Source organism: Heterocephalus glaber, unplaced genomic scaffold (genome assembly GCF_053883595.1).
Source record: "Heterocephalus glaber isolate CG9 unplaced genomic scaffold, H.glaber_assembly_v1.0 deba00000901, whole genome shotgun sequence".
Taxonomy (NCBI): domain Eukaryota; kingdom Metazoa; phylum Chordata; class Mammalia; order Rodentia; family Bathyergidae; genus Heterocephalus; species Heterocephalus glaber.
This window is the reverse complement of record NW_028258171.1, coordinates 13,907,457-13,935,215: the sequence shown is the minus strand read 5'-3', so window position 1 is coordinate 13,935,215 and position 27,759 is coordinate 13,907,457. Positions and strand designations below refer to the sequence as shown.

Genomic DNA, 27,759 nt, shown 5'->3' with positions numbered 1-27,759 from the left:
ATATGTGTATCATCTTGATTTGTCTTACAATATTTAGAATTTTCTTCAAAAACTTAAAAAATTTGATATAAAACTTATTTTAGAATTTAATATTTTACTCTATAATGAAAAAATTATATAGTTTCATATTTAAGAACGGATTATTATCTTAGTGATGGGGAGTTATTGCTTAATGGGTAGAGTTTCAGTATGGGATAAGAAAAATGGCTGGAAATGGATAGTGTGGATATTTTCACAAATGGTACAAAAAACAGTGTTAGGTCAAGCTGCTGGGCCCTAGCGTGAATCAAAGCAGTGTGTTGAACTGTATATAACATGCATACACTCATAGTGGAAAAAGAAAGTCAGTTTCATGTAAGGATGCTTGTCTATTTAATATTCTGCATGATGAGATGAGATATGCCTCTGAAGAAATTCTGTTAGCCACTTTTTTTTTTTTTACTTGACGCACAACCATGGCAGACAAACAATGGTTATTTAGATATGGCAAATGAACATATTTTTCCCCCAAAATGAACAAAATGAACCTATCACTTCAAAGAAAACATCTGGCAGTATTTGCTGCCAATGATAAAATTTGAACTTTCAGGTAGAAGTTAAAATTTTGGGAAACTTGTACACATTTGTATCCATGATCGACAGCTTTCCCCAATTTGACTTTTCTGAGACAGTGTGATACTGACACGTTATTTTTGAACGTTATCTAATGAAATATACATTTTCCAGATCTGTAACCTCTCCCTTCCAAATGACTGATGCATGATGTTACAGAATTAATCAAAGGGCAAGAGTCATGGAGAGTACAAATTGTTCGATAATATAGTTTTAGATTCCATATGGCAACTAGCCTTTCAGAAACTTCCACTTCCGAATTTTGGTGTGGTATTTAAGACGATATTCATAATTACCTGAAAAGTCTATTAAAATTCTCCACTTTCTAACTACATATATCTGTGAAGGTGGACTTTCTTCATACACTTTAACCTACACAATGTATCACAACAGACTGAATGCAGAAGCAGACATGAAAATCCAGCTGTCTTCTATTAAGTCAGACATCAATTAAGGAGACTTGCAAAATGTAAAACAATGCCAATCTCACTATTTTTTGCTTTGTTTTGGAAGGCAAGCTTATTTTGCATAGTTACTTATATTAATATGTATTAATGGTTTATTATATTTTAAAATGAATATTTTTATAATTTTGTATCAATAGATAAATAGATAAACCTCTTTAGGATCCTTAATAATTTTTACAAGTGTAGTGAGATTTCAAGACCAAAAAGTTTGAGAACCATTGCTCTAGAGATTATAACATATATCCTTAACTTTTTATAGTCTTACCTCTTGTCCGTATGCCATAGTTGTTATATAAAAATAATTATATATTAAATCTATAAATCTCATAGTATTGTTATAATTTTGTTTTACACAGTCATATATATTTTAAAGAAATTAAGAAATTATATTTACCCACACATTTACTATTTCTTGTGTTCTTTCTTCCTGAAGAGATGGAATTCAAGCTATTTTTCTTCAGTCTATAGAATTTTCTTAGCATTTTTTGTTCCAATTTTAGTATATGTGCTGCCGATGCGAGCATTTCTTAGCATTTTTTGTAGTGCAGGCATGCTTGTAATGACCTTAGTTTCCTTTTATCTGAAAATGTTATTTCTCTGTTGTTCTTAAGAATACTGTCACTTGATATGGATTTCAGAGTTGACATTTAAAGATGTTTCCATGTCTCTGGCTGCCATTGTTCCTGATGAGAAGTCAGGTGTTTGAATCACTGTTCCCCGATGTAAGTCTGTAACTCATTTTTTTCTGACTGCTTTTAAAATATTCTGTTTATTTTCACTGTAAAGCAATTTGACTATGATGAATTTTCTTTACTTTTTCTTTATATTTATACTGATTAGAATTGCTGAGCTTCTTGAAATTGAAAATTTATGTCTTTAAAAAAATTGGAAAATTTAGGTCATTATTTCTTAAAATATTTTTTTCTAGTTTTATCTACTTCCTCTTTCTTTTAGGAATTGTAATTATACACAATTAGATGCTGAGGGTCTGTTCATTTGTTATGATCTTTCGCTGTCCTCTTCTGTTTAGATTGGATAATTTCTATTGATTTATCCTTAAATTCATTGACTCTTTCCTCACTAATCTGATGTTAAGTACAACTAGTGAGTTATTTATCCTAAATACTGTAGCTTTAGTTCTAGTTTATTTGAGGAACTAGGGATTGGACCCAGTGCCTTGTGCATACTAGACAAACCTGCTACAACTCAGCCCCTGAGGTTTTTTTCCATAGCTTTTATTTCTCTTGACACTTCTATTTATTTACTCATCCAAGGGTATCTTCCGTTTCTTGAGCATATTATAAAATCCCTGTCTGATCCAAAATCCTGGTCCCTTGGGGGGTGAGTTGTCCCCATTAAATGCCTTTTGAAGTTTTGTTTTTGCTCTGGAGGAATTATATCTTTTCTGTTCTTTTATATTATCTTGTTAATTTGGATTGTGTCCTGGATAGAGTAATGTATTTTAAAGAGTCTGGATTCTGTTATATTCCTCTAAAATGTATTGATTTTTGTTTCTTTTAGCAAACAACAATCTTGGCTGGACTTAAGATTCCAAACTCTGCCTCCCATGCACAAATAACAGCTGAAACCTCAGTTCAATGCCTTATCCTTATTTGTGCTGCTTGGAGCTTGTCTTATCCATGTGTAGTTGAGGTATCAGAGAAAATTTTGGTAGAGACTATAACCAGAAGGGCCAGGGATTTAGCTCAGTGGTTCTGCTGCCTGCCTCGCAAGCACAAGGTCCAGAGTTCAATCCCCAGTACCAAAAAAAAAAAAGAAAAAAAGAAATTATAACCAGAATATGGGGCTTCCTTTATTTGTCTGTCTTCTTCCTGAGATTCTAGTAGTTTCTATCTATGGTAGTTAAACTACTAGAATCTTATCTTCTGATTTTTCAAGCCAGTAAGACAGTGGGTTTCTCTTCTTGTTTGGGCTCCCTCATGGATGGGACTTCCCCTTAGGCAAGAAGCTATAATAAATAGGAAACTCTCTCAGTGTCATTTTCTTCTTCTGAGGGTTGCTCTCCAGTGCCTTCAGTGCTTTTTATATTTTGTCCAGAATTTATCATCGCTATCTGTGGAAGGCTTGATTCCCCAGGAGCAATCTCAGTCATCATCAGAAGCAGAATCCTCCACATATTCTCTTAAATCATCTTACAAGTACTATTTTCCATTTTGAAATTTAAATTGCCCAAGTAAACATTAAAAAAGAGCACAAAATATTCTCAATGAATACATTTTAAATATGTTTTGATAATTTATAAGGCCTCGAAAGTTTCAAATTTAATGCTGCAAAAATACAATGAAATTAGACCTCTGGTTCCTATGATCCTGGTGTAGACCTTCTGGCCATGGAAAAATAAAACAGTTCTGAAAATGTGAAATAATACAGTAAGAGAGCCTAGAAATACAAGGGAAACATGATTTTAGGAGTAGATAAAACATATAAATCCAAGTTTAAAGAATTTTTCAAATGAGACAAATGTGTGGTAGATCAGTTTAGCAAGAGAACATCAAGTAACACTGGGAGTATAACAGCTGGAGTAACTGAAGCAGCAAACTAAAGAAATTCTACAGCTTGAGGTGGATAAAGTAAATGCTAGTATTGCCAGAGAGAAATTATAACAGAATATTGGAAAGGTGACAATCACACCTATTATAGGGAATAATGCAACCCATATTTTTTCCATCATCTCCTAATTCTAGTTAGTTCTATTTCAAGGGGGCAGAAGAGACACTAATATAGTAGTATTTAGTCTTCAGTTATGGCCTAAGTGATCCTACATCACTGCTTTAGTCCTATAGGATTTGTTGGCTAGTTCAAATTATATTTGGTTGATATTACTGTTTCTCTGAAAGATACTGATGCTGGCTCCCATCCCTATATATTAAATAGCAAAGATCAGGAATGGAGTGAACGCACTAAAGGAAGGTTTACATATTCACAAATTTGTGTCTTATCTCCTCCATATCCACAAGGGATCAGTTCCAGTATCCCTGTATATTTAAACCCAGGGATGCTCAAGTCCATTATATAAAAAATGGCACTGTAATTACATCTAACCCATACACATCCTCCTGTATACCTTAAACTAGTTCTAGATTATTTATAATACCCAATATAATGTACATGCTATGTAAATAGAATTTACACTATATTATTTAGGGACTACTGACAAAAGTCTATTTTCAGTACATATACATTTTTTTTCTGAATATCTTTGACCTGTGCTAGATTGAATTCATAAAGAACACACAGATATGAAGGCATGGGCTGACTATAATTAAAACTGTTAGGAATTCAAGAGGGAGGGAGAAAATGCATTATTTGCAAATGGCAGACTGGGTCAGGAGACAAGCTAATCTTGACAATCAGACAATGTTTCTTTTTACACTCTTATCCAAATATAAAATTGTGCATCTTCCTGGCAGATATTTAAGGCTAAAAGCTTAACTTTTATTCTCATCCAGTCTTTGAGTGGTTTTTAGAATCCCAACGTGGCCACCCTGGGGACTAAACATCTATCATTGGTTTGAACCTTTTTGTGTTTGAGTTATTTTGTCCTTTAAAAATGGCATGTCTTCTATATTCTCTTATTCGTTTTTTCTGAAAAATAGTAGAATAAAAATAGTTCTACTAGCATGCATTTTCATGTTGAAAGTTATAATTCTGATAAAAGTAAATAAATTCACATGTACAGAAATCATACAGACAAAGGCAAGCAGCAATAAAAGACTTAATGAGAGAAAAAAAATCAACACTAACAGTCATGTCAATAAATGTAATCTATTTGAGCTACCCTAGAAATGGGAGTGCTCACTAGCAATTGGAAAACAAACTCCATAATATTTTGTCTAAGTTAATGAGACACACGGCATTGTATCAATAGACAAAAAGTGAAAAATAGTATTAGATCTATCTTACCAATGCAAGCATAAGACTGAAGCTGTAATGAAAGGGATGGCAGACTTAAGAACAAGAATATACATGTAATTAAGAAGCTACTTCAGCAGCACATGTGTTTAAATTGGCATGACTCAGAGAAGAGTAGCAGGATCCCTGTGCAAAGACGGCATGCACATCCTGTGAAGCCTCCTATAGTTTTAGATTCTGAGCAAAGACCCCTGTCCCCTGGGGCCCCGATCCCCTGGGAGAGAAAGAGACACGATGCAGAAGAGACAGGCCATTTTACAATTTTAACCCTACTTGTCCCAAAAGTCCCTGAGAAAAACAAGTTAAATATTGAATGAGATGTAATCAAGAGACTTAATCTTTATAAAAATCAGGGAGGAATGGTGTGTTAATAAGGTTCTGTCATGTAAAATTAAACTAGTCAAAAAAATTTTGTTCTTCAGTGATTCTGATTCTTTTGGGGAGTCACTATTCCTTTTGAAAATCTGATTAAATATACTGGACCCCTTTCTAGGTAAATTTTCCCAACATTTTTAAGTATTCAAGAACTTTTTGAAGATAGGTTACCATCTCTTAGTACCATAATAGCTAAGATTCATAAATACTTCCTAAATGCTAGGCTAAGTAATTTACATGCATTTTCATTTAATCCTCATAACAACCTTATAAGATAGATACTTCTCTTATTCTCATAGTAACCCAAGAGATCAACATTATCTCTATTATACAGATCAGGAAAAGGAACCTTAAAGATGCTATTACTTATCTAAGGTCATGCAGGAAATAAGCAGCAGAGCTGGGATTTATATCCATTTCTCTCTGATTTCAGGTTTCCATCTTTTAATCCCTATGATAAGCTGCCTGTCACTAAAGTCTTTGCATATTAATTTCAAAAATCAAAATACCCCCCAAAATATAAACATATCTAAAAGTACATCCAATCCAGTTTTTTAGTTTATATCATTCTCATTGGAAATGAGAATTTGAGTAGTTAGATAAACACACAAAAAGATGCATACACCCCCCCAAGTATGTATATGTGTATATATGAGTGGGTGTGTGTATGGGACAGGGTAAGAAACATGAAAGTTAAGATAGTGTCGGAATAAAAAATGGGTGCCATAAGGTCATTTACAATTGATAGAGGTGAGACATGTTTCTGTCTCTGAACAACACAGTAGCAAGAGGAAAAAAAGGATTTAATCAACACTATTTTTCCTGGTTACTAGATCAGAGAAAAAGATACTGTGTAGGCAATACCTTCAACATTATAGATTATTGATTTTAGAACCCTTACAAGACATTTCCTACACATACCTTGATGCAGGCCAAAGCATGATATCAAGTGTAAGCTGCAGAAGATAGCTCTACCTAGGGTACGATGTAGTCTTTGTACAAAAAATTTACAATGATGTGGATAGGGCTGAGCATAAAATGTAGAATAGACAAAGAAATGGACAGACTTCACATCTTTCAGGTCAATTCTCTGACAATTATGTTGTGAATTTATTAATTTGTGAGAGTTTGTTTTCTCTGGCAAGAACCTAGAGTACAGAAATTCTACATTATTTAGTAGACCAGATTTAGGTTCAAAGACAAGCAAGCAGAGGGTGAAACTGATTTAACTTTCTATAGAAGTAAGGGAGCCCAGAGAAGACAAATGTCTGAATTTTATATTTTCTTCCAAGATGAGCTGAAGGAAAACCTATAGAGGTAATATTTAATTCACACTGATGTGTATATATTCAATATTTGAGACATGGCTGAAATCCAAACATAAATTTTCTTTGTTTTTGTTAAATAAGAGATGTTGCTATAATATTTTAAGATTGTGGAAAGCTGCCAAACAGTACTTGAGAGAACATATTGCTTTGAATACCTATATTAGTTTACAAAAGAATGAATTAAGTATCTGTATAAACACAAAAATGTGGAACAACATAACTTTAAATATTTAAGAAAGAAAAAAATAACAGAAAGAAACCATTCAAACTGGCAATAATTACTGTTTAAAAAACAAGTAAAAGTGCTAAATTGAAAAAGAGAATCTAATCATACTACTATTCTAGTTGCTTAAAGAAAAAATACAAATTAAAAAAATAAGTAATGAAAAAGATAACATAAAGAATACTTAAGTGCTCTGTAAACTGACTGAGGTAGACAGTTCCAGATGTAATTACTGAAACTCCTCACTTTTATTTTTTTAAAAAGTAAAAGAAAACTAACTTGGAAGAAAATTAACATCATGGTGGCTTAAAAACACAGGACTATCAGTAGACAAGAGTTAAACTTTTCCCTATGATGAAATGTTAATGCAACCTTTGTTATTATCATGAGAAAATGCTTTCCTAGTATAAGGGGAAAGTCAGGGTATAAAGTTATATTTACACTGAGTTCCAGATACTGTATAGATATTGTCATTGGTGTCATTATTGCTGTCTAAATTTTAAATCATATTCTTTTATGTTGACATATTCTATTATATTACACGCAGAAAATTTTTTAAATAATAATGATAATATGATTGTCTATTAAACTATAAAAACACCAGGTCTGGTGGAAATAAAACCTGTTAATGGATAGGCAAAAAACAAAAGGAATCAAAAAAATTACCAAAAAACAGTCTTCTGCCAAGTGGAAGGATTTGTTCAAATCTTCTGAGAATAACTCTATTCTATAAACTGTGTCAAAATCTGAAGATAAAAATAATAGCAGCTAACCTTTGTACTACTGTAGTGCCAGGTAGTATACTACAACTTCCTGTATTTACCACTTTCTCCTGGCAACACTACTGTGGAGATTGTTACTATATTATCTCTAGATTAAATATGGACAGGGAGGTTAAAGTCACAATAAGTGGTAGAATTCTGATTTAAACAGAGGCATTAAGACCCTAGAGTTTAAATCACCACTACTTTGTATTATACAGGGTATATATTACCCACCTCAGTTCATGAGATAAATATGCTTATACTCTAAAACATGACAAGGACAACAAAAAAGGGGGAAAATCGTATAATTTTGCTTCAAGTCTATGTTTAATAAAAGTTTAAATAATATAATAAATTGACATAAAAATTAAAAGAAGTTATCAAATGATTCTTTTCAAAATTTAAGGAACATAAGGAAATTAGTCAAATAGTTTATTTTTAGACTAGAAAAACAGTATTGTAGCAATATGAATAGTGAGAAAGATTTAATAAGATTAAACATCTCTTAACACTCAGTTATTATTCTTAACAAAAGCAACATTTTAGTGCACAGAGAAAACATATGCCAAACAAAGAATAAATGCCTAGATTCTGCCTGTAAGTCACTAAGAAATAGTTTACTTTAACAATAACAGTACACAGAAAAGTGGATAGTAAATCTCTGCATGGAATTATATATGCCTATCAATTAATTAAAGATAAATTAAAACTTTAAAAGCTTATCAGTGAAAGTAACCAAAATTAATAAAATTTGAAAGCAAATACTAGTGGGCCAGAGGAAGTAAGGTTCACTCATACACTGATGAGAGCATATAAAATGGTTTATTCTTGCAGAGTGTAGTATGGCTAGGGATGTAGTTTAGTGATACAGCGCTTGCCTAGCATATGTAAGGCCCTGTGCTTAATCCCCAGCACCACCAAAACAACTCTAGTATGAATTTACGTGGAATAATGCCTTTAATAAGCATACAAACAGGGCTGAGGCAGAGCTCAATGGTAGAGAACAAGGCTCGGGGTTTGATCCTCAGTATACGCACACATACACGCGCACACAAGCATACTAACATACACATGTGAATTAAATTCTTTGTACATGTCTACCTAAAAGAGTATGAGCACAGGGTCATACAAATGGAATCAAGTCGGGATTATTAGGAACAGGGTTATAGTAAGAGACCTGTGGTCAGACATGAATTTGAATGCTGGTCCAATTATGTGACCTTGGGCCTGTTTAGTGGTTCACTTTGCTCTGACACAACTCAGTTGTGAAAGCTCCTTTGGTAATGTTGGGGCTCAGAAAATGGTATCCCAAAGCGTGGCACTTTGAAATGCTGAGTGGAGAAACAGTCTCTGAACTAAAGTCTGTCCTACCTTTCCTTATCCCATTTCATCTTTGATTCTCTTTCTCTCCCATAACTCAGAAGGTATGAAATGGTTATGAAATCTCATGAACCAGAAAGGACTAACCATTAAAACACTGAAAATCAAATACCATGCCTAGGGTCCAGAGGAAGCTTGCTGCAGACCTGTCTGTTCTTTGGGCCTACTCATGTCCCCCAGAAATGCTACCCCTGTAAAACTGCTATAGCTCTCCACTTCCTTTACCCGAATGAAGATGGTATTTAAAGCTTAATCATGGGACTCTTCTTTGAGTGTTATATTTTATATGATTCCTCGGCACATAGTAACCAATTTGCATGCTTTTTCTCACGTTGATCTGTCTGTTGCCAGTTTATTTTAACAAAACCCAAATCTTCAGATGGGGCAGGAGAAGTTCCCTTAGCCCCTGTGGTTTTGGCAAAAACCAAAACTGCTTTGCTCCTTCAAAAGCTGCGGTGAGGATAGCTTAAGACCTGGCAAACGGGCAAACAGTGAAGAAATTTCTTCCTGGTCAGCCTCCTGGGCTGCTGCTCTGCTTTCGGAATCTGGCTGAGCTAGTGGTAAGAGTCTGTGTTTTTCCTTTTAATTTTTTTTCAGAAGATTTGGTTATCAAACTTTCAGAGGGAAAGTTTGAATTTCCCTAGTTACTAGATTAAAGCTGCTCTGTCATAGACTATTTGCAAGCATGGAATGTATTTACTAAAAAATCCCTCTTAAAACTGGGCCTGGTGGGGTGGATGCCTGAAATCCCAGCTACTCAGGAGGCTGAGGCAGGAGGCTTACAAGTTCAAGGTCAGCCTGGCCAGTTTTGCTAGATCCTGTCTCAATAAACAAACAAATAAAAAAGGGCTGCAAATGTAACACAGTGTAAGTGCCTGGGTTTAATCTCCAGTACCAGAAAAAAAAAAGAACACCCACTATATGTCAGGGATTATTTTAAACAAAAAGGTTGGGAAAATGAACTAGAGACTAGAGAACTACTTTCAGTTTGTACTTTAGGAGAAAAAACCCAGAAAAATTTGTGCAAACAAATGGACAATAATTTTGGTTACGAAAGTAACAAAATAGGGTGATAAAATAGTAATCAGAATAGGCGAGAACCTTATTTGAATAATCAAGAACAGCCTGTCCCCCTTTCTCTCTTATTTTTAATAAGAATAAAACCATCTGGGGCCGGGGATTTAGCTCAGTGGTTTTGTAGCCTGCTGCACAAGCGCAAGGACCCAAGTTCGATCCCCGGTACCAAAAAAAAAAAAAAGAATAAAACCATCTGAAGCAAAAAGCAGTCTTTCACTCCACCAAAATGTGCTGTATTTCTCCTCAACAACATGCAGCTCTCCAGAGGACACAAGTGAATGTCCTATAATTTATTTCAGTTCTGACATTATCTGCTTGGAGATAGCATCAGATCCCACAGGTTGAAGGGTCAGTCCCACAAGACCTCCCCCCTCTTCAGATGCCAATCTCAAGTAATAGGTTGTCATGTATAACCAACTGGTGTAGATCTGGGGTTCCAGTGACCCTCTCCTTGGGTTAGATTAATTTGCTAGAGCAGCTCACAGAACTCAGGGAAATACATTCACTAGCTTATTTTAAGGGATATTTACCAAGAATGCATGTAAAGACCCAAATGGAAAAAATGTGTAGGGCAGGCATGGGGACGGGCTACTGAGCCCCATGCTGTCTATGCCAACTCCAAGAACCTCCATAGTTCAGCAATCTGCGAGCTCCCCAAGATCTATCCTTTGGGGTTTTTATTGAGGCTTTATTTATTTTTGGTACTGGGGATTGAACTCCGGACCTTGTGCTTTCAAGGCAGGAGGAGGAACCACTGAGCTAAATCCCTGGCCCTATTGACACTTTATTTCATAGCCATGTGCTATACATAGTCTTAAATCCCCTAAAGTCCCATATATCAAAGGCTAGATCCCCAGGGTGGCTTTATTGAGAGATGATAAAATCTTGGGAGGTAAGGCCTTGTAAGAGGACCTTAGGTCACTGGGAATAAGTTTCAAAAGGAGATTATGGGACTCTTGCCCTTTATTTTTCTACTTTTTAATATAATTTTTTGCTTCCTTGGGCGTGACCTAAGTGGGTTTTCTTCTACCACATGTTCCTACCATGACGAGTTGCCTCAAAACAGGCCCCAAATAACAGGGCAAAACAGTCATGGGCCAGAACCTCTAAAACTGTGGAACAAAACAAATTTGTTCTCTTTACAAGCTGATAGTGGGTTAGGGCTGGCATTCAACCCACTAATCATGCTTAGGTCTCTCTTGTAACCAATGCCCATTGGGAAGCTATCTAGGGGCCCGAGCTACCCGCCATCTTGCAAAAGATACTCTAATCACTGCAAAGGTTCTATGGGTTTTAAGGCACTGTGTGCCAGGAACCAGGGGCAGGGACCAAATATATATTTCTCATTATATCACAATATCACAGATCACTTCACGTAATTGTTTAGAGATAATGTGAAGAAAGAATCTTTCTGGTGCATTATAGATATTAATAGTTGTGCTTAATATGTTCCTTTCCCTATCAAGGTATGCATATGGAGAAAAACTGAGAGACATTTTGATGTAAAAAAGTTGACAGGAATTAGTTGCACAAAAGAAGGAATAAGGAAACATTAGAATACTTCAAATTTGAGTCCGAGTCAATGATAATAATTACACATGACGATAATGACAAAATTAGAGATATAGAGAGGTACAAGTTGCAAGTAGTAAGAAAATGGCACTTAAGCTGGTGGCAATATCCAAAGGCAGTTAAGAAAAATTGGATAAAAATAAAAATTTGTAAGTCACATTCAAATAAAATTAGTTGACACTCAAATGAGGCACCAAGGGCAACATGAATAATAAATAGCTCTGCCTTCTAAAAGCTTAGAGTTCAGTCAGAAAAATTAGACATATAAATACAAACGCTATCTCGTATAAGCTGAGAAACTCCCTGAAGGATGCAAATAAAATTTTAGGACAGTCCATATAGGGATTTACTTCTAATTTTCCTTAGGGGATGAGGAGAAGGGATAATATTGAGTTCATAAAAGGGAAGACATCAGAATTAGGTCTTGAAAGTTGGTAAGACATGAACAAACAGCACTAAGAGAGGAAGGGCATTTCTGGTGAGAGGCACAGGAAGGCATCCTGTGTGTCACTGTGAAATAAGGTAGTAAGATTTGGCTGAGACAAATTATGGAAGATCTCATTATCACATAGTATGTAAAAAATGGAAGGAACAAGAACAAGGGAAACAAAACATTGAAGTCTGAGTTTTAAGGAAATGTCCTTAGGGATAGCAAAAAATAGGTCAGTTTGAAAGTGAAAGAAGTATATGCTCAAGAAACATTTGTTGACTGAATAAAAAAATAGCCGTTACTATATATTGTTCCAGAAGTTAAAAAAAAAAAAAAAAGCCTAGTGATTTTAAAAGGAGAACATGAATGCAAGATGACACATTTTTTGAACATAGGAGTTTATAACCTAGTTAGGAAGATCAAGAACTACAAAACAGTACAATATAATACAAATACTCTCTCATCTAACTTTATAGATGTTCCTGAACAAGTCTCTATCTAGAGTTCCTATGTAACTCTGAATCCATATAGCTTTTAAATTTAAGACTTTTAAAATAATGCTATAGGGCTGGGGATTTAGCTCAGTGGTTTCGCTGCCTGCTGCGCAAGTTCAAGGACACGAGTTCGATCCCTGGTACCAAAAATAAAAAATAAAAAAATAAAATAATACTATAAAAACTGAATATCTTTCATACGTTAGTAAGGGGAAGATGTTTAAAATAATTCTGGAGGATTTATCAGATTCTTTTCTTCTCAGATTGGCAGCTTTACTATATTCAGAGTATTATCTCTTCTGAAGCAAGTAAAACCAAATATAGAAAGTTACCAGGTATCTAAAAAAGAGGCACTTTAAATTCAATCACATCTATTTATGCTTTATCACTAGACAAGGAAGAAACATGAATTATATATTGATGTTATTATTCCATATTGCTGCCTACAAAAGATTATGGACAATAACAGTGACATTATTATTCTTACTAAAATGTTTAAATTTTAAGAAATCTTTAGAATAGAAATTGAATAAAATAAATTTGCAGGTATGACTAATAGATTTGAAAGTCTTACTCTCTTTCCCTCTTTTATCTCTCTTGGTATATATTCAGCATTTCACTGAAATATGTTTAAAAAATAAAATTAAAACCTCTACCTAAATTTAAAGGACAGGTTGATAACCTTATATTTAATTATAGACCCTTACTTGACTAGGATGATGTTAAGGATAATGACAATATAGAAGTCTAAAAATATTTCAGAGAACTGTTCTGTTTAAGATACTAGCTTGTTTATCTTCAGTGAATAGGCAATGATATGGAATTCAAGAAAGCTCTTCCGGGCAAGTGACTATAAAAAAGGTGTGTATGTATACACCTACCCGACACCCACACATCTGCATTCCTCCACCCAATGCCACAATACACTGTGATGACCAGTTCACTACTTGGACATTTTGTCAGTCAACAGCAGAGGAAACTACCATGGTTCTTCCTTAACCAATGGTTAACACTTGGCTTTTCTCCAAAATGTAAGGAAAGGGAGAAGCAAAGCAGGACTAGCTGTTTCAACCCTAACATGTACTTCACATTATAGGGTGATGTAACATTTTCAAATAAACACCACTTTACCTGTATGATTTCTTTACATCACTAACCCAAGTGTATGTAGACATAATCTGGTAAATTTGCTTAATAGCAATACTGACACTCTTACTGAATAAAATTTTAAGTTGTTATTATTGTAGTTTTATATATTAGACTACTTTTGGCTCATTCATATACATTCTGGTTTATTTCATTTAACTAGCCTCTCTCTAATTGAGAGTCAGAAAATACATGTGTAGTAAAGCTTCTTTTTTAAACCATTGTTAAAAAAATAGTCAAAAAATAAACCACTGTTTACTAAGGATAAAGTTTTAAAAATCCTTTCATTGCTAGTGGCTATTCTTTCACGCTTGGAAATGTAACTGTTGTTCAGAATACTTTTTTTTTTTTTGGTACCAGGGATCGAACTTGGGTCCTTACACTTGCGAGGCAGAATACTTTTTTAAAAAGCAACATAATCCAGGTGTGGTGGTGCAAACCTGTAATCCCAGCACTCAGGAGGCTGAGGTAGGAGGCTGAGCACTCTGGAGTTTGAGGCCAGCCCAAACTGCATAGTCAGACACCCTGTCTCAAAAAAACCAAAAAAAAAAAAAAAAAAAGCAACATGAACTTTCCATTAAAATATGGTGCATAGGACAAAAATTTGAAATTAGATTTTCAAGGGAAAAATTAATATACTTACCTTTGATTCGAGGTAGACATTTGCTGATGACATTTTTGTAATTTTGCATATGTAACTAACTAAAGAGATGGCACAAAGAATAAACAAGCTGTCATTAATTAATGCTCGAATAAATACAGTCCATTTCAATTGATTTTCTGGAACATCTCCGTGGACTAGCATTGCACAAGTCAAGTTCACCACTAAAAAGAGAAGGCTCGCCAATATAAAGCCCAAATGCAGTAGAATTCTGAAAGAAAAAAGGAGTTTGTTAGATGTTCTAAAACTAATTAGAAATTAATGTGTTATTTTAGGTGCAAGAATTTCTTCAGCTTAAAATGTTTATAATTTCATTAAATACAAATTTAATAATCTCTTAGTAACTTGAAATATTTGTGCTGCTATGAAATTAGTATCAAATTCATTTAAAAATGATATAAATTTTAAAGTATTAATTCAGAATGTTGTCTTGTAGATTTGAATTCATTTGTGTCTACCAGGAAGATGAATAGGACTATTTAACACTATTTCAAGCAGTCCTGGAGTTTTCATCTTTATAACTATTAAGCATATTTTCATTGAACTTTCTATTCTGATAATTACCAGACTTTTAAAATTTGCCTAAAAAATTAACATGCTGTATCTAAATTTAAATTTATCATCTAATAGTAATTTTAAGAGGTAAGAGAAGTTATTTTAAACAATATTCAATCCCATGAACTCCTGATTATGGTAAATGTTGCTTTCAAACTTGACTAAGGAAGAACATAAAGACAGGATATACACAGTTGGAAGCATTCATCAATACTTCACCTTCTTATAAAGGGGCCTATTTATTATGCATACAAAAAACTCACTTGATCTTGTCCCTGTAAGATAAATTAGAGCACCTGACTGAAAGATTCAGACACAGTGTGGCTATCCATATCAATCATCAGTAACAGCTTTTCGTACATCCCCAAATTAAGCACATATGGTCCAGAAATTTATTTTGCAACCCCAAATTTTCTATTTTGGATCACTTTCACTAGTGGGAACCATAAATCATCCACCTTTAGAAATAGTTTACAGAAGATAAATTGAAAGTAACATGCAATTTGTAAGAATCAAGCTTTGTAAGTATACATGCAAAGTACAAAGATTTTAGTTTGAAATCCAAAAAGCTCTTGAAACTGTATATCCAGGGATTAGAGTAGTTTAGGAAACCAAATCATAGGGTAGGTAAATGAGTTAGAATAGTCAGCAAGTTAGTGGGAGAATTAGGTCTAAAACCCAAATCTCTAGGCTCCACAGTTTAGCATTCACACTGTTGAGATTAATCAGTATTGAAACTTTACTTAGCTCATAGAACTATCGTATTAATGCTCACCCCAAACATCAGGATTTAACTTTAACATGTGTGGACCCTCAGGAGCCACATCTGACATCTGAAGTGGGGCAGTAGCAAAAAGAAAAAAGTATTAGCATGGCTGAAGGGAAAGGACTATGAGTTACCCGATTTACCTCCTTTGAACAAATCTAACTACTTGCTTGTCTATAAAACTAAGCTAAGGTGTCCTAAACAGCCCCTTTCTTTTTCCACGAGCAGTCTACTGTTAAAAATACTTACATCTTTTAGATACTAAGCATTAATATTAATGAGTTAATCCTTTAGATCTTTTAGGTAGAAATTTAGATACTCGTGAAACTTACTTGTGTTTGTCAAGCTCAGTGGCACATCTGACTTTACATATAACCTAGAAAGAGAGTATAAAAATTTTTTAAAAAGTGTAATATAGCAATCTCCAATTTGTTTTGACTTTGCATTTTAAAGCAATAAAACTACAAATAATAATAGCAAAAAAAAAAAGTCCAGATGTTAAGACAAATTATTGTGAAGCAAAAAAAGGTAAGTTTCCAAAAGCTTAAAACAGTGAACAGCTTTCTTTTAAGTTTTAAATTTCTTTTTTTTTTTTGGAGACAGGGTCTTGCTATGTAGTTCAGGCTGGACTTGAACTCACTATGTAGCCCAGGCTGGCCTTGAACTTGCAGCAATCCTTCTGCCTCAGCCTCCCAGATGCTGGGACTACACGGTTGTGCCACCACAACCAGCCTTATGGTATCGTGCCCAGCCTTAAAATTCAAATAAAGTTAATTCAGTTTAAATGTTTATTGAACTTTTACTATGAGCCAGACATTGTGCTGGTGGCCAAAGTTTAGGCTATCCTAAACTTTATTACTCATGTTTTGCCCTAAAATAGAACTTCTTACTTAAATATGAATATGGCTGAGTGTTCACCAAGGTTATTCCCCTTTCTGATGAGATGAAGCAGTAACAGAAAATACAGGATCAAAAGTAAACAAAAAGATAATGAGCATAGATCCTATTTAGTAAACTTCCTTCTTTCATAAAGCCTTGCAAAAGCCAAGTGTTAAAGTAATGCAGGTAGGTAAACAGAATATGATATATATACATGGTAGATTCTGAGAGCATAATATGAAACGACTCAAGTCCTTACTGCTGAGCTTGGGCTTTGTTCTTTAAATAACAGGAAGACATTGAAAGTTTCCATACAGGTATTCCCAAATATGGAATTTTATTGATCTTGCATTACTGTACATGATATTACAAAGAACTACAGAATAGAATTAGGAAAACTGGTTACAAGAATACTGAACTAGGATATGAACTTTGGTGTCCTGGAAGGAAAGAAGAAAGTACAAAATGTTACAAACAAAAGTAGTATAGGCATTTAGCAATTTACTGATTTCATTCAAACACCTATTAACATCACATTTTTCTATGAAAGGCATCATGGAGTCATAAAAATCACCACTGTTTCTGCTCTCAAGGAGCTCATTACGTGGAAGAAATAGGTAAGCCATTTATTTTGATACATTTGACATAAGGGCAAAAGATGCTATCATAAGATATGTGAAGGGAGAAATATTAATTTGTCCTGGAAGAGGTTAGAGGTAAAGGTTAAGGGGAAAGGCTGTACAGAGAGGGAGGACTTCTAGTTGCTGTAGCAACCACCATTTATTTTCAGTCTCTCTATATTTGACTACTGTATTCCAGGTACCTTGTATAAGTAGATTCATACAATATTTGTCCCTTTATGACTGACTTGTTTCAGTTAACACAGTTGTCTTCAGGGTTTCTCTATGTTGTAACATGCAACAGAATGTCCTTTTCCTCAAGGCTGAATAATACCCTGTTGTATAACTATGCTATATTTTGTTCACTCATTCAACCCTCAGTGGACACTTGGCTAAAAACTTCTACTTTTTGGCTGTTGTGAGTAATGCTGCTATGAACATCTATGTTCTAGACATGATTTCTAAGAATCTTTTGACAGTAAGTTGTGTGATGTTCCTTTACCATTAAGTACTTCATTGTACATACTTCCTTTAAGAAGGAAAAAAAATTTTTTTTTTGGGTGCCAGGGATCAAACTCGGGACCTTGCACTTGCAAGGCAGGCGGCGGAACCACTGAGCTAAATCCCCAGCCCCAGAAAAAATTTTAATATAACCACAGTCTATTATAAAAGTCATAAAATTGAGAATTGGCAAAATATTATTATGTAATTTACAGATCTTATTTATATTTTTCAGCTGTCCCAATGACATCCTTTACTGGAAAAAAAATATCCAGGGTCATGTATTACAAACAAAATTCAAGTGTATTTAGTCTTCTTTAATCTTTATTTCTTTCCTTGTATTAACACAGCTCTGGAGAGTGCAAGCCACTGATCTTGTAGAATGTTTTTCAGCCTGAGTTTACTGCTGTTTGTTTGCTTATTGGTACAAGGAATCAAACCCAGAGCCTCTGCAATCAACTACACCCCCATGCCTTCAAAAAATATTGTTTTAAAAATGTTTGAGTCGGGGCTTTTCCAAGTTGCCCAGGCTGGGCTCGAACTTGGGAACTTCTTGCCTCAGTCTCCAAATGCTTGGAAAACAGGTATAGATCACCATGCCTGACTTAGCGCTGTTTCCCTAGCGTTACATTCGGTTATGCATTTTGGAAGAAATTGATGATGTTTCCCAGGGTACATGAGGAGGTTCGTGATGTTGATTTGTCCTGGTACTACAATGTTAAATTTGATTAACTGGTTGGGATGAGATCTGTGGGATTTTTCCACTGTTAAGTTATTGTTTTCCCCAGTGTGATTAATAAGTGTCATGTGAAGTGATATTTAGAAACTATGTATCTTCTATTCTTCAAACTTTCATCAACTATTTTTAGTATCTGTAGTCCTTGCCTGAACAAATTACAATAGAGCAACTTCTTTTTAAAAGGTAAACATGATCAGACTATTCTAGGAAAAAGTCTACACCACTTCAATACATGAAAGGTCTTTATTATCTAATCCTCCTTTCCCATCCTTGTATCCTTTTATCCCTCTATCTCCCTTCATACAGTCTGCTTATTCTGAAATATTTACAGCTTTTCAATAAGGGATTAAATTTCATATCTTCATGCCTTTGTACATATTTGTACTTTGCCAAAAATATACTTTCATGGTCATTTAACAAATTCCAACTCATCCTTCAAGACTTTCCCAGGGTGTCATATATGTCAGGTTAACGCCTCGGGGAAAGAGTATGCACTTCGTATCCTCACAGTACTCATCACATTCTGGGTGTTTATTTACATATTTATTTCCCTTTTAAGAAAGACAATAACTTATTCGGATTTATAGCCCCAGTTCCTAGCATAATGCCTCACTCACACTAGGTTTGCAGGAAGTGTTTGAATAAATGAGCAGCGAATTCAGGTCAGCCGCAAGTACTTTGACATAGTGGTGTGCTGTGGCCTGAGGGAGTGTGGGAAAGATGGCAGAAGCTGAACTAAGCTTTAACCCTCTATAGACTCTGTATCATGACTCTGTGTTTGAGAGATTTCTGAAGTAACTGTAAAGCATGAATTAGGAGAAGAATTCCAGATGAAAGACTGTTGAATTTGAATGATCCTACTAAACCCATATTCTTGGGGTTTGAACCTAAGAAAAAAAACAAAACTGTTAGAATGACAGTGGCCCTTCTGACAAAAAATTTAAAAGTCAAGTCATAGAATTGATTGTTATTTTTTTGTTTTGTTTTGTTTTTGGTACCAGGGATTGAACTCAGGACCTTGCGATTAGGAGGCAGGCGGTGGAATCACTGAGCTAAATCCCCGGCCCTTGATTGTTATTTTAAAAGTTTACTACTTCCAGGCAGAAATAAAACAAGTGAGTTTTGCAATGTAAGAAGGAAATTACAGCCACCAGCAGCAGTGATAGCTGAAACTCCAGATGAAGATATCTGAGGGAACTGTAGGATGAGATGTTACCTTGTGATATGTTCGCGTTTAATAGCTAAACAGGAGGTGGGCAGGGGTTACAGGCAGTACGTACAGACTAGAGGAGAGACTTCTGAACCCAGACACTGGGAGAACCTGTGTGGGAGACAGCTCTCAATGAGTGTCTCACAGTTTTGCATGTTCTGGATCTTATGGGCAAAAGGGTTTACAACAGGGCAAATATCTTTGAAAGCTAGAGATAGTGTTTACGTGAAGGTCAGAGGAAGATTTATTTCCCGAGTAGTATATAAAGACAGAACAGTTCCCTTCCTAAGGACATGCAGGGGGAATACTCCTCTCTCTCTGGTGACAATCTGCTCACATTCCAAAGTAAGTGTGGGGCCAGGGATTTAGCTCAGTGGTTCTGCTGCCTGCCTTGCAAGCTCAAGGACCCGAGTTCGATCCCCGGTACCAAAAAACAAAAACAAAAACAAAAAAACAAAGTAAGTGTCTAGCTGGGTCTGGTGGCGCACACCTGTAATCACAGCACTTGGGAGGCTCAGGCAGGAGGACAGCCATGAGTTGGAGGCCAGCCTGGGCTGCACAGCAAGACCTGTCTCAAAAAAAGCAAAACCAGGGCTGGGGATTTAGCTCAGAGGTTCTGGCGCCTGCCTTGCAAGCGCAGGGTCCCGAGTTCAACCCCCAGTACCAAAAAAACAAAAACAAAACACCAAACCAAACCAACAAACCCCACAAAGTGAACGTCTCTCTTATTGCAGGGCTCTTCTCCTGTAGCTCACTCTGCTACACCTGCAGATGACATCTGGCCCCTCACAGCGGTGCCCTGTGCACTGGAGCTTGGAGACCTGGTGTGAAACATTGGTGCTTTTGCCATGAGTCATAAGCGGTCCTTTTTGCTGACCCATGAATTGGATGCTTTTGGTCAGTATATGAATATAAAATGGTGATGAGCTTCTTTGTTTGATTCCAAGTAGAGTAAAAGTTTCTGATTCAGTTTCTGATTTAAAGATCTGTTGGCCAGAGATGTACAAGTAGAAAAGGTGAAACTCAAGGTAGTGATGGAGAAGAAAAGGAAAGAGTCCAACTGCTAATGAAGGCTCTGGCAAGTTAGCCATGAAAAGGAAGACACTCATTTTTGAGTCAAGAGGGAAATCTTAGAGGTCTATATAGAAAATCTAAAATAATTTACAAAGTAGCTCTTTGTTAAAATAAGAAATGTTGACATATGTGGATGCACACACATTTTGATATGTTTAGAAGAAGAATGCGGGAGTTCGGCAAATAAATATTAGTTTGGTAATTCAGTAAAGTGGGAGGCAAGGGATGTTAGATTTCAGCACTTGGAATATGAAAAACATGGACAGAAATGTTATAAAAGACTATATTGAGATACAGAGAATCCAGTTAAAGTCAGAGGCTTGACAGGAGATGCAGTCAGCATGGTTTTTCTCTTTATTCCCTACCCTCCCTTCCTCTCTTGCTTTTCTGTGGTTCTTGGGATGGAACCCAGGCCCTTCTCACTGAACTGCATTCTCAGTCCTTTTAAAAAATATTTACTTGGAGACAGGGTCTCACTAATTGCTAAATTGCCCAGGCTGGGATAAAACTTGTGAGTCTCCTGCCTCAGACTCCAGGAGCGCTGGTATTACAGGCCTGTGCCACCACACCTAGCTAGGGATTCTTGATTTTAAAACGAAATACTCTAATGGAAAAGATGAATGCCATTTTTAGAAAGTTCAGACTTGTTCAGGCTACATTTTTCATGTATTAACTGAGAAATGTAAAATGCAGGAAATATGGCACAGAAAGAACTTACTCTGATGTGCAAACTACTTTGGCACTGGAAAATGTCAAGCAACGAGGAAGAGAATGGAGAGGGAAGAGCACAAGGGGTAGAGTGACTGAAAGAATGATGATGAGGAGGTGAAAAACAGATAAAAGGATGAATTCAAGATATATAAAGGAAGACAGAACACAGTAGATACTGGTCAGAAATGAAGAATGCCTGTCTCTCTGTCTCTGTCCTTCTCTTTTTGCAGTACTGGGTATTGAACCCAGGGTCTTCACACTGAACTACATCCCCAGCCCTTTTCTATTTTTATTTTTATTTATTTTGAGAAAGGGTCTTACTAAATTGCTGAGGCTGGGATCCAACCTGTGACTCTTTCAGAGTGCTGGGACTACAGGGATGTACCATCAAGCCTGACTAAGAACAGCTCCATTTCAAGAATTGTTTCAAGATGTGGCCATGCTAATGGGAGGCTTAAATGGAAATGGAAGATTTGGAGCTCTGAGAAACCACTAAATTGAGACTTTGGATGGGTTATCAACATGGGCTTTGAAAATGGTCTATTATAAGAGACAAGGCAAGAAGGAAGAAAGTGCTGATTCATCCAAGAAGAAGGACATTATTATTATAGCCATGATGATCAAATCAGATGGCACAGATTTCAGAGAGAGGATGATGCTGTGACCTCAGTAGGGAAGATTGGGAAACATAAAATAGGTTGGCTGTTATTTCCACAAAAAGCAAGAAGTGTCACCTGGGAAACACCAGATTTCCATGAAGGCATTCAAGAAGATCACAGGGAGAAAAAAAGGGTCCCAGGGTGGGAGGGGTAACTTAGAAGTAGAGGTCACAGGATAGTGAGTATGAGGGGCTGCGTTGGATGAGGAAAGAATTAAAGCTCAATTACCACCCTGGATTTGTTGAGTATGTCCCAATGGGCTGCATACATGTACCAAATATGTAAGTTACATCTAGATGACATTAAGGTGACACATAATAATGTGCCAGCCATTGTGGCACACACCTATAATCCAGCACTCAGGAGGCTGAGGCAAACAGAGCGCTGCAAGGTGGAGGCCAGCCTGGCTACACAGTGAGACCCTGTTTTGTAGAACCAAAGCAAACCAAAGCAAACCACATCATCCAATAATCTGATACTAATGCTGTTTTACAGGATATAACTAATAGGACAAGATTCTGAGTGAAAATAATATCATAAATAAGCGATTATGGATTGTTAAGGTAGTTAAGACAATTCATGAAACATCAATATTTTATGCAGATTTTAAGTTTAGAAAAGTAAATAACATATAATTAAATTACTTGTTAATATCAATACATGTCAGATGGGCTGTTTCTTTCCAAATACCAGAAAAACTAAGTCTCCATCTCAATTGCTCAAACTCCTATGAAGATTGGTGCATCATTTTCAAGCTTATCATTGTTACTGCCTGTATATAAAGGATGAAGTTTTTAGCCATGTCAGCTATAAAACTGAGACCCATACTTTTCCTCAGATGTTTTCTTTCAATGACTGTATTTCATTTAAAAACTTTTATCTTGTAAATATTATTCTTTGCAGCAACTTGTTCTTGCTTCTAGAATACAGCATCTCCTTGCATCTCTCTTAAGAGCATAATATTATAATATTTTAAAAAATATTGTTTTGGGGCTGGGGATTTAGCTCAGTGGTTACGCCACCTGCCTCGCAAGCGCAAGGACCCGAGTTCGATCCCTGGTGCCAAAGAAAAATTGTTTCTTCTCTCTATTTAGTCTGTTTTCTTTCAAGGTAACTTAAGATGATTTTATGTAATCAAATTGAGGTAATTTTACTTATAATCAAGTGAGTTTCCAGGTAAATACTGAGTATATTAATTTTCTTTCCATCTGAATTCCTACTAAAAGAGTTGTGAAAGGACTGTGATGAAAATCATAAGCTCGTAAGTTTGAGAGGAATAGGAAAGGATAAAATAACAAATTATTGGAAGCCAGAAAACAGAATACATGTATATGTAGGAAAGAGTCCACACAGCAGGTCTGAGACTGCAATCCTTGGAAGGCTTGCTTATAAGGTTTGTCCATGGCTGGTATTTGGGAACTTGGATTTCAGGAGGATTTCCATCATTCCCTAAATAATGAGAGTTTTTCATTGTACCTAAATTATATGAGCAAACAATATGGTTTATACTGAATACTTTCTTTCTGGGAGTCTGGAACCTTAGTACATGTTTGTCAGAGGTTACCTACATGACCAGACCCTAGTTAAAAACTTGGGTGCTGAGTTTCCAGTAATCTTCCTCAGCTGCCTGTATTTCACATGTGTCATCATACTGCTGAATGAATTAAGCACATCTCATGTAACTCCCCTGAGAACAACTCTTGGAAGTCTTTGTCTGATTTACTTCAGACCTATGACATGTGACTTTTTCCTCCACTGATATTACTCTGTATCCTTTCACTGTAATAAACTATAACCATGAGCATAACCACTGTGAGTCCTCACAAGGGCTGAGGGTGGTCTTGGAGACCCATGACACAATGTCTAAGTATTTAAGAAAAATACATCCCAAGCTAGTAGTGAGAGGTTGAGAACCAACCTGATATATATTTCAGAATCTTCAGGAACCAGAAGAATCAGGTACTAATGTGAGTAAGTAGTAAATATTTGGGAGCAGTTAAATCTGTAAATCTTATCCCCTAGCCCATACCCTGGGCCATGCCCCTTCTTCACCCTGGAGATATCTGGGTATTTATTCTCTGAAGAGCCTGCCCAAAAGCCTTTGTCCTGAAGTGTGAGAGTTAAATACCAGGCACAGTTGATAGTTTCACAGAACATTAAAAACAAGGAGATAAATGGCATATAGTACCATAAGGATTCTCTCCCATCTCAGTCCTCTTGCCCCACTACATTTTCCAAACTTTACTCTGAAATACTGGGACAGCTTTTCCCCTGAGAAATCCGATCAGCCCAAGAAGAAAGGCCTAAATCCCTAAACCCTTGCATTATGGGTTCCCTATAAATGGTCTAGCTAGATCACCTATAGCACAGCTCAAAGTATGCACACCTCACCCACATATTCAGTTTTCACTGTTAATTATGAGCAGACAGATAAGTATAATTAGATAGCTCAATCTTTAATAAGAGATGAAAGTAAACAAAGAAAACAATATAGGAAAAAACCCTAAACAAATAAAAACTACTAGTGGACTCAAAGATTAAGAAAAGATATTCCATTCCTGAAAGAGAAAATAAAAAATTCAAAACGTTAAAAAAAAGAGCTCATGGAAACTAAATATGCTAGAAGAAATGAAAAAAATGAGAAGGGCTGAAAACTGAAGAAAGCCACCCCTAGAAGTAGAGCAAAAAGACAGATGCAAAATAGGAAAGAAATAGGAAAAAGAGATCTAAGAAGTCTAACATTCAGATGTTAGGAGTTTTATAGAGATCAGAAACAAAGGAGGGGGAGAAAACAAATGTTAATACCCTAAATAATAAGTTTTCCAAGGTGATAGGTACTGCTTTATTAATTATTTTCCCTTAAATTCTTTTATTGGTACATTTTAGGTATACAATACGTTTACTTTATCATTGGGTGCTTGTACCTGTACATGATGTATCTTGGTTCTTATTTTTTCCCCATTACCTGTGCACCCTTCCCTATTTACATAGACTTCATTTCCATTTTTTTTTCTTTTCTCATAATTTTTCCTTTCCCTATCCCCTCCCACCACCCCTACCCCTTTGGACCTTTTCTTCCTATTTCAAATTATCAATTATTCATTTTAATCATTTTAATCCTTATTTACACTTTCAGTTTCTCACACTAGAGAAACTATTTGGTATTTACATGTGTGTCCTATTCATTTCACTTAAGAGGATGGCCTCAATATGGATCCATTTAGCTATAAATGTCTCTAGTTTCTCGTTCTTTATGGCTGAGTAGTACTCCGTTTTATAAAAGAACCACATTTTCTTGATCCAGTCTCCAGTTGATGGGCAATTGGGCTGTTTCCAAGCTTTAGCTATTACAAACTGTGCTGCTATAAACATGGGTGCACATATTAATGTTGATGTCATCAGTATGTCAAAGCAACTGGTTATTAGCTTTTCAATTCTGGAGAATTAACATGCCCAAGAAAAATATATTCAGAAATCAGATTGTCTGTTTAGTAAAAGGTAATGCATTTTAACACCTTCACTGTGTGTTGTTTTGTCAGGTACATTTCTATACCCTTAACTTGAGGTATTTTTTTTAAAAGACATAACTATCCCAAACTTTCAGAATGAAGTATATTAATTTTATGAATGAGAAAAAAATTTCGGAGCTTTCATTATTAAAAATATTCTGAAATACAACTGATTTTTATGAACGCTTCATTAATTTACTATGAAGAGTTCACTGAAGACAATTTCAATATATCTTGTACTTAAGAACTATACAGTAAAAAGCAAAAGATTTATAGATCTGAAGAGAAACCAGAGGAAGAAGATGCTCAAATGCGAAGGGAAACTAGGGAGGGGGGAGGGGAAAAGGAAGAAAAGGAAAAGGAAAAAATGAGAAAAGAAGGAAAAACTGGGAGCAAAGGTTTTGTAGATAAGGAGGGGAAGAAGGGTTGAAGGACGGGCAGGGGAATGGGGATAAAAAGAGGACTTAAGATACATCATGTACAGGTACAAATTCTCTATGATGAATGTCATCATTATGTATATCTAAAAGGTACCAATAAACTTCATTTAAAAAAAGAGCTATATAGAATTTATTTTTAAACTACAAGTCTCATCATAAAGATTTGGATTTCCTAGAAAATCAACTTAAACTGAATTTGGGCTAAAACTGTGCTGTCCTTTAAAAAAACATTCCAGCACTAAATCCCCTACTGTATATTACTGACTGTTCATAAAATCTTTCATGCTTTTAAATTAGGAAGACAGTAAAATTGCTTTTGTAAAGATACGAAGCCAGATTCATCGGAGAACATCCATCTGCCTAATAACTGCTAGGAAAAAGGGATGGAATGTCCAAGAAGTAGTAACAGAATATCCCAGGGGAGAAAGAAGCAGACAGAATGCTGCTTACTTATCTTTCATCTTGGTTTCCTAAGGACAATAACAGTTTGAATGTAAGCACTGATGGTGATCATGAATATTAGCTTAAAACATGTCAATTCCTGGGCCGGGGATTTAGCTCAGTGGTTCTGCTGCCTGCCCTGCAAGCGCAAGGACCTGAGCTTGATCCCCAGTACCAAAAACAAAAGCATGTTAATTCCAGAGTGTGGCAGAAAGAACATCATTGTAGCCAAAAGACCTGACTTCCAACTCCGATTTCTAGTGTCATTTAGTATAAATTTACTGCCTCAGTTCATCATCTGAATAATGGGGATAACATCTACAAACCTGCCTTTATCACATATAAAGAAATAATGGCATCTATCATAAATTGGAAAAAGTGACTACTGTATTTTCTGAAATTTATATGTAAAAAGGAAGCCAGACAGAAGGAAATCTTCATTTAAGGGATATTCTCATTTTCTTCTTTTTTCCCTAACTAAAATAATAACTGGGTGTGGTGGTACACACCAATAATTCTAGCACTCGGGATGCTGAAGCAGAATGATTGCTGCAAATTTGAGGCCAGCTTGGGTTCAAAGAACAAAAAACAAAGCAAAAAAAAAAACCAATGGCTAATATTTGAGTTGTTTTTTTTTTTTTTTTGGTACTGGGGATTGAACTTGGGACCTTGAGCTTGCGAGGCAGTCACTGGAACCACTGAGCTGAATCCCCAGGCCAATACTTGAGTCTTTGTGGGGGCAGTGGCCAGAGGTATGTGTGAGATAGGTATGCAGAGGTAAGGGACTTTTGGAGCCACAAGCCCTAAACCTCCCAGAATGCAAGGTTAGAGATTAAAAGATAGCCTGCAGGGCCACAAGTCCAAGGAGGATCTAACACACTGCTGTAAGGAATGAATGCTCTGGCCTCTTCTCCCCATTTAAATGGACCCCAAGGTCAGTCATTTAACAGACTACCCTGACCTTCCCGTCCTTCCCCTGTGCCCTGCATGAGTTCCTGCCCAGACACTCTTCTTTTTAATTTGATCCTTGCTGCCTGGTTCTATCAATAAAAGACCACAGAGGCTTCAGCTTGGGGCTGTCGTTTAGGAGACTTTCTCATGCTGGCAGTCTCGGTTAATGGCAGCCCCTCTGGGCTCTCTTGAGTGGGACTGGACATTAATTCCGAGTAATCTTTGAGTAATCTTTCATTTTG

The 27,759-nt window shown here is 35.9% G+C and overlaps 1 protein-coding gene and 1 non-coding gene across 2 annotated transcripts in view; one reads left to right on the top strand and one right to left on the bottom strand.

Annotated features, from left to right (window-relative positions):
* Positions 1-27,759, bottom strand: part of Gpr137c (G protein-coupled receptor 137C) — a 59,668-nt gene that overhangs the window by 12,887 nt on the left and 19,022 nt on the right. Inside the window, exons 2-3 of the mRNA XM_004835531.4 lie at positions 16,116-16,159; positions 14,445-14,673 (exon numbers count right to left, since the gene is read on the bottom strand). Of these exons, the coding sequence (XP_004835588.1) occupies positions 14,445-14,673; positions 16,116-16,159 (273 nt within the window). The remainder of the gene's footprint in view (positions 1-14,444; positions 14,674-16,115; positions 16,160-27,759) is intronic.
* Positions 5,078-5,184, top strand: LOC147828841 (U6 spliceosomal RNA). The gene has a single exon (XR_015450107.1). It is a non-coding gene; the product is annotated as a U6 spliceosomal RNA (small nuclear RNA).